The 6373-nt window shown below is 41.5% G+C and overlaps 2 protein-coding genes across 2 annotated transcripts; one reads left to right on the top strand and one right to left on the bottom strand.

Annotated features, from left to right (window-relative positions):
- Nucleotides 1–1366, top strand: LOC104816082 (oxygen-evolving enhancer protein 2, chloroplastic; the record flags this gene model as incomplete). Its single annotated transcript, XM_010544752.2, has 4 exons — nucleotides 1–298; nucleotides 403–635; nucleotides 735–785; nucleotides 1050–1366. Coding segments are annotated over 4 exons (843 nt in total), but the record flags the coding sequence as incomplete, so codon positions are not given.
- A 364-nt stretch (nucleotides 1367–1730) lies between these two features.
- Nucleotides 1731–5526, bottom strand: LOC104815836 (uncharacterized oxidoreductase At1g06690, chloroplastic). The gene is made up of 10 exons (XM_010544408.1): nucleotides 5222–5526; nucleotides 4179–4270; nucleotides 4049–4089; nucleotides 3803–3967; nucleotides 3698–3720; nucleotides 3529–3600; nucleotides 3105–3272; nucleotides 2909–2991; nucleotides 2610–2672; nucleotides 1731–2093 (listed from the first exon to the last, which is right to left on the bottom strand). Exons 1-10 carry the CDS (start codon nucleotides 5454–5456, stop codon nucleotides 1908–1910), a joined length of 1128 nt encoding a protein of 375 aa, XP_010542710.1. The 5' UTR covers nucleotides 5457–5526; the 3' UTR covers nucleotides 1731–1907.
- Nucleotides 5527–6373: the final 847 nt, after the last annotated feature.

Genomic DNA, 6373 nt, shown 5'->3' with positions numbered 1-6373 from the left:
CACTTCAACCTCTCTCTCGTCCACGCACTTGGATTTTTGTCTGAGAGAGAGAGAGAGAGTGGCGTACAGCGCGTGCTTCTTACACCAGAGTTTTCTGACGTCCTCCGCTGCACGTCCTCCTCATCTCAGCGCCACGTGGCACCCTCCAAGGCCGTCCAGATTGTCGGCAGGACTCAGCAGCCGCCGGAGCAAGATAACTCCGCTGTCTCACGCCGTCTTGCTCTCCCTCTCCTCATCGGCGGCGCCGCCGCAGTTGGCTCCAAAGTCTCCCCCGCCGACGCCGCCTACGGCGAAGCCGGTACTCCTCTCTCTCTTCACCCCACCAAAACATGACCATATATGATTCACCATCTGCATGTATATATGCAGAGATTTAACCAAAAAAGAGTTTGGATTTGTCAGCAAATGTGTTTGGAAAGCCGAAGACGGACTCTGACTTCTTGGCGTACAATGGAGAAGGGTTCAAACTGCAAATCCCATCGAAGTGGAACCCAAGCAAAGAGGTCGAGTATCCAGGCCAAGTCTTGAATTACGAGGACAACTTCGACGCCACGAACAATGTCACTGTCATGGTCACTCCTTCCGACAAGAAGTCCATCTCAGATTACGGTCCTCCTGAAGAGTTCCTCTCCCAGGTTCATCGGATTAAACAGCGTTCCCGTTCTTGCACCATAGCTATAGATGAACTGGTTTTGGTCTTACCTGATCGAGTTTGAACTCGTTATGCTTCCCAGGTGAACTATCTCCTCGGAAAGCAATCTTTCTTCGGAGAGACTGCCTCTGAGGTAATTCCCGTCATCACATTTCCCCATTGCAATCAACCTGTAATTGCACCTTTCTGGTTATATATATATATATATATAATCATACACTCCTAGTTCAAGTAGCATGAACACCTATCACTATTATAATGGTAGCTAGTAAGGAAGTTCACATACCTTTACTCCAAAAGAGATTTCAGAGGTTTAGGAGATAATCACAGACAAAAAACGTAGTAATTGGATCTTGAAGCTTATAGGAGGTAACCACCACAAGCATGGTTTTTGCAGGGTGGGTTTGACGGGAATGCGGTGGCAACGGCAAACATCCTGGACACATCGTCACAGGATGTCGGAGGGAAGCAGTATTACTACCTGTCGGTGTTGACAAGAACAGCGGATGGGGAGGAAGGCGGGAAACACCAACTGATCACAGCCACCATTAACAACGGGAAACTGTACGTCTGCAAGGCACAAGCTGGAGACAAGAGGTGGTTCAAGGGAGCCAGGAAATTCGTCGAGAATACTGCTAGTTCCTTCAGTGTTGCTTGAGGGAGAGAGAACGCTTTTGGTTATTGTTGGGATTTGTAAAAATACCCTTATGAGAACCTGTGAAGATGTTCCCTTCTCGTCTCCTGCTTGCCAACTATTTTGTTGAAACCCACCCAAAAAAAAAAAATTTGAATGGAGGTCAACTTCAAGATCAGATCATAACCTGAAAATTGAAGAGTTAAGGGTATGAAACAGAACATTGTTTCAGAGATTTAGTTAACACTCCCATGAAAATATTGACCAATGGACCAAGCTTTATACCAAGCTTTATACTAAATTCGAATTGTAATAAATACGTATAACGCAAGTGTACCAAGCTAATAGAACTCAAGAAATGAGAGAAATGGTTTACCTTGTGCAATAGTGAGCTTTTGCAGAAGAGGATCTCAATGAATAACTTCGAATGTATAGACCAATGCAAAGCAAAAGATATTCAGAATTATGTGTTATTCTCTTGATTTGGTTTTACAAATCTGAAAAGGATAGTACATTTTGGAAATTCTACAAAAGCTTTACATTTCCATGTATTGCATTTACTGCATGTCCCCAACATATCTTAAAAAAAGGGTGTAAAATTGTTCCTAATTGATAGTTTTTTCAGAAATTCTCAACAGGAAATCCAACGGTGGGGCTTATCTCAGAGGCCATAGACCTAAGCTCTCTCACCTCATCAGGTGTAAGACTCCACCCGAGGGCTCCTGAGAATTCTGTTGCTTGTTCTGCGTTTTTGGCTCCTGGGATGGGCACAACATTCCCTTGAGCTACCAACCAGTTCAGCACTACCTGCAAGATTCGTGTTCATGCAACGATATGGTAAGAGTTATTCCCATGATTTTCATGAAAATCATTGGCAAAACATGTAGTTCCATGACAAATTGAACGTGATGTTTCAATCTTTAGTCCATCCAAATCCTAGATTGGACCTTCTTTTCTTGTTTCCAATGTGGTTCTGTTGAATTTTTTTTTTCTCAGATTGTGATAGGGGAGCATCTTGTTGTACATGGTGAGCTTCCACTTAAACTGTGAACGCGAGCACAAGTAACATGCACGAACACATGCCCATGTATGTACATTCGCATTCAAATAATTGATGAATGAATTGGCTATGTGTGTAGATAGAATGGGATGAACATGTAAACAGGGTCAGGATGCACATGAGATATTTCATTGACATGAATCTTAAGATTTGACTCCAGAGAGAATCCAAAACAAAAAAAATCACGATTTTTTCCTTTCTTAAAAGTGGTATCCTTTGAACAGAAAAACCAAAGACGAAGGTATAAGGATGAGACAAAGAACCTGGGTGGGAGTTTTGCCATAGTTTTCACCTATTTGTTTGATTCTATTCAATAGGGGTTGGAGCTGCAACATAACATGTAAAAGTTAGCGAAGAAACCTGGCACTATATGTGCACATGCGAGGTGCGCACACACACACATGCATGGTTTTTTTACTTCTACATACTCAAATGTGTGTTTATACATAGAATAAATAATATGATGTTCAAGGTGCGGTTAAACTTCTTTATATCTATTTATAAGATATGTGTGTGTGTATATATAGGTCTATGTTGGAGATGAAGCCTATGAAACTTTTACCTTGGTTAAAAATTCAGGAGTATAAATTCGGCCCCGAGGACCAGAGGGAGGGTTTTCTGGGGTGTATTTCCCAGTAAGGGCACCTACAGAACGAAAACGGCCATGTTGCAAATGAATGCTACAACAGACTTAAGCAGCCTTTAGGGGGAATAGAAAAACAAGACCGTAAAGTAAACATGGTGAAGGCTATTATCACCTTGAGCAATGGGAGAGTATGCAATCAGAGTGATTCCAAGCTCATCACAGGCAGACTTTACTCCGTTCTGCTCCGGTTTCCTATATATTAGGCTGTAATTGACTTGATTTGATGCCAGAGTAATTCCTCTCTTCTTAAGTCTCTCATAAGCATTGCGGAGGCGCTTCTCTAGAGGAGGAAGACAAACAAAGGGGCTAACAGTGAGTAGAATCAACTCAAAGGTTTATCAGAGAACACTAGAGACTTGCATTACCCTTTCTAGTTTTTTTTTCTTTTTTTTCTAAAGATAATCTGCTCTAGTTGGTATATGTAATTTTTCCGAAATACTATTGTCAAAGGAAACAGAAAATTACTGCTTATCTTAGAATTTTTTTTCCTGTCAAATGCCTCAAAAGCTGACTAGAAAAACAGATCGGAATGATACCGCTGTAGTTAGAAACACCAACAGCCTTCACGAGTCCCTGTTCAACAGCATCCCCAAGACCATCGAGATAGCCTATAACAGAATTCACCAATGATACTAGATTAGGTATAATATCAGGAATGACAAGTCTCATGTTCAAAGCAGTTGGATGTTACTCATGAGAAAAAACCTTCATTTCCCCATACTCCAGGCCTGAAATCCAGCCAAATAAATGATGAGATGCTATCTTAGAATACAATTCTGACATGCATTAGAGCTTAGTAGTACAACGCACCAGTGGAGCTGATAGAGATCTACTGAAGAAAGCCCGAGCCGAGAGAGGGAATCTTTTAGAGCAGTGATTACACTCTGACGACCCAATCTCCATGGTAGCGCTGCAAACTTTGTCGCAACTTCAACCTCAACCCCTGGATCCCTCTGTTTTCTCTCTTTGATGAACCTGTAAAAAGATCATCAATGCAAGTCAGATGAGTAACGGTAATTCATTGTATGCTGGTTTTCAAGGTATGGTAATGCATACCTTCCTAATAGAGTTTCGGAGTTGATAGCACCCAAAGCAAGCTGCAGAAGATGGTGACAGAGAATTTAGAGACTTCCAACCAGTCATAAGACATAACAGTTTTGAAGACTAAGAAGCTTATGTCTCTCACACTTGAACCGTAAACTTCAGCAGTATCAATAAAAGTTAAACCATTGTCAAGGCTGGCATCAAACGCGGCCTTGGCATCCTTCAATTTCCTATCTGTCATCACAAAGACAAATATATTTCACAAAGTAGTTTTTCAAAATCACAACAGCTACTGTTTTATTTATCCGTACGAATACTTCTTCAAGCATGAGATAAGAAAATCTGAAGACCATTTAAAGAAAAAAGATCGGAACGAAATGAAAAAACCAAAATAATTTATCGTGCATCAAAATTATAACAGGACATCCAATAACATGACAGCGGGAGAGAGACATGAACCCTCGACCAATCATGGCATATATCCAAACACAACGATAACAACATATATGTAATGTCCTTAGCAAAACAAATACAATTCAAGCACATTGATAACGTCGTACACCAAACATCCATCACGAATAAGTCCCTCTAGCTCCAATGAAGTTGTAAGCTCAGCTCCTCCATAAACAATAGTCATTTTACTGACTATAATAGACCAACAATCTCATAATCAACCCTGCTTGATGCCAACAAGAAATTTACCCTCTTGTTCGATCGCTTAATTTCAAACATGTTAAAGCTAACCAAATGGAATTAACCCGCCAAACACTTGATCCTGTTTACATAAGCGCGGAAATGATAAATCTCTCTGTATAGTTTCGCAGAAATTGTTCCTCAAGGAGAAACTGGGAAGCAAGTATCAGTATATATATTGATTTCACTTCAATCCTCTGTATCTTCTGAGAAACAACGACAATTGTTTTATTCTTCGTCCACAGAGATTTAAAAATCTGCCCTGTAGCAATCTCAATTAATCAAAATAATAAGTTTGAGAGAAACCTTTTAAGAAACAAGAAAAGATCACAGAATTTATATGATCTTAAGAAGAAAGACCTTGCTCTGTTGTCCTTTCGGCTTAAAGAAGTCTTCCTCATCACTTTCTTCATCACCCCCGGAAAATCCACTCTACAACCCTTTTAGAATATCAAACAAGGTCAAAATGAAAGAAGGAATGAATTCACTCACCATCCCACTGGAAGTTATTCCAGTAACTGGTATCACCCCATGACCAAGCTCCGATCCCGATTTTCGAAACCTTCAAATCAGAACCACCCAAATTCACTTTCACTTCCTCCGCCGTCGCCGCGTAATCGCCAGAGGCTACAGCTCCAGTGAGCGTCTGAGCGAACCTTCTACATATTCTTCTCCTGGATGCTTCGGGGAAGGAGTAATAGCAAGCGGAACTCAGGTGCGCAGCCATGGCCAAGGTGTTTTTCCCTTGTTTTTTAGTTTTTGTTTGAGCTCCTCTGCTCCGATATTTTGATTCGGGGGAGAGAAGAAGAGGTTGGCCTTGAGGAGAGAGGCGTGGTCTATGAGATGGACACGTGTCATGTTGGCGGGGGCGAAACAGAGTTGAAAGTAGCGTCTCAAAACCGCTGCAGCGTTTCCGAAACGCAGTTTTTTGGCGGCTCTCGAGAGTCGAAGATTATGTTTCAACTGTCCCGTCATTGCATAACCCCAAAACACACACACACACACAATTATTCTATTCCAAACAAGTTGTTTGCAGAGAATTTAGGTGGAGTTCATTATATGAATAAGAAATAGAGAAAATTGAATGATCTGTCCTTAGGATTCTAAAACCGGCTGACTCGGTACCCATGTCCAACATATACCACTCGTCCACATGCATTATCCCTTTCTCAAAATCTCCTCTCATCTCCTTATACAGGAGGACCTTGCGCTGTCCAAGTGGTAGAGTGGTAAGTGGGAGTACAGTCTATGTCTTTCCTATCAGCGAGTTCCTTTTGTATTGGGGTTTCTTTACTACCTCCACTCCGAAAGAAAAGGAACGTAAAGGGCAGGCAGCAGAAGTGAAAGCCCCTGGGATTCTTTCACGTAAATCACTGCACATCTATTATCTTGTCTTCTCATTCCTCTCTTTTTTTTATGTTGTAAGTCCGACGAGTTTCAAACCAGTCCTCTTCTCTTCCCCCATCTCCGCCACCAGATCCTCTGACTCCTAGCTACAAAGCCAATACCTACTGCAAGTACCATCAGACAAAGACTGACCGTTGTTTAAGAAACATGACATCCAACACCTTATTGGGAAAATGGAATCCGGTCCGTCTCGTCCCCATCTGGAATTTTTTTTTAATCTAGTCCATCCCAATTCAT

This window comes from Tarenaya hassleriana, unplaced genomic scaffold, assembly GCF_000463585.1.
Source record: "Tarenaya hassleriana unplaced genomic scaffold, ASM46358v1 Cleome24, whole genome shotgun sequence".
Taxonomy (NCBI): domain Eukaryota; kingdom Viridiplantae; phylum Streptophyta; class Magnoliopsida; order Brassicales; family Cleomaceae; genus Tarenaya; species Tarenaya hassleriana.
Note: the sequence above shows the minus strand (reverse complement) of the source record. Positions and strands in the feature narration are given on the sequence as shown.

What these genes read in the sequence shown, in the direction of transcription:
- LOC104815836 (XM_010544408.1), bottom strand. Translation starts at nt 5,456, where the DNA reads ATGGCTGCGCACCTGAGTTCCGCTTGCTATTACTCCTTCCCCGAAGCA. An exon ending in GAATAACTTCCAGTGGGATG is followed by an intron (nt 4,271 to 5,221) that starts GTGAGTGAATTC and finishes TTGTGATGACAG; the next exon opens with ATAGGAAATTGAAGGATGCC. An exon ending in ATACTCTCCCATTGCTCAAG is followed by an intron (nt 2,992 to 3,104) that starts GTGATAATAGCC and finishes TTCGTTCTGTAG; the next exon opens with GTGCCCTTACTGGGAAATAC.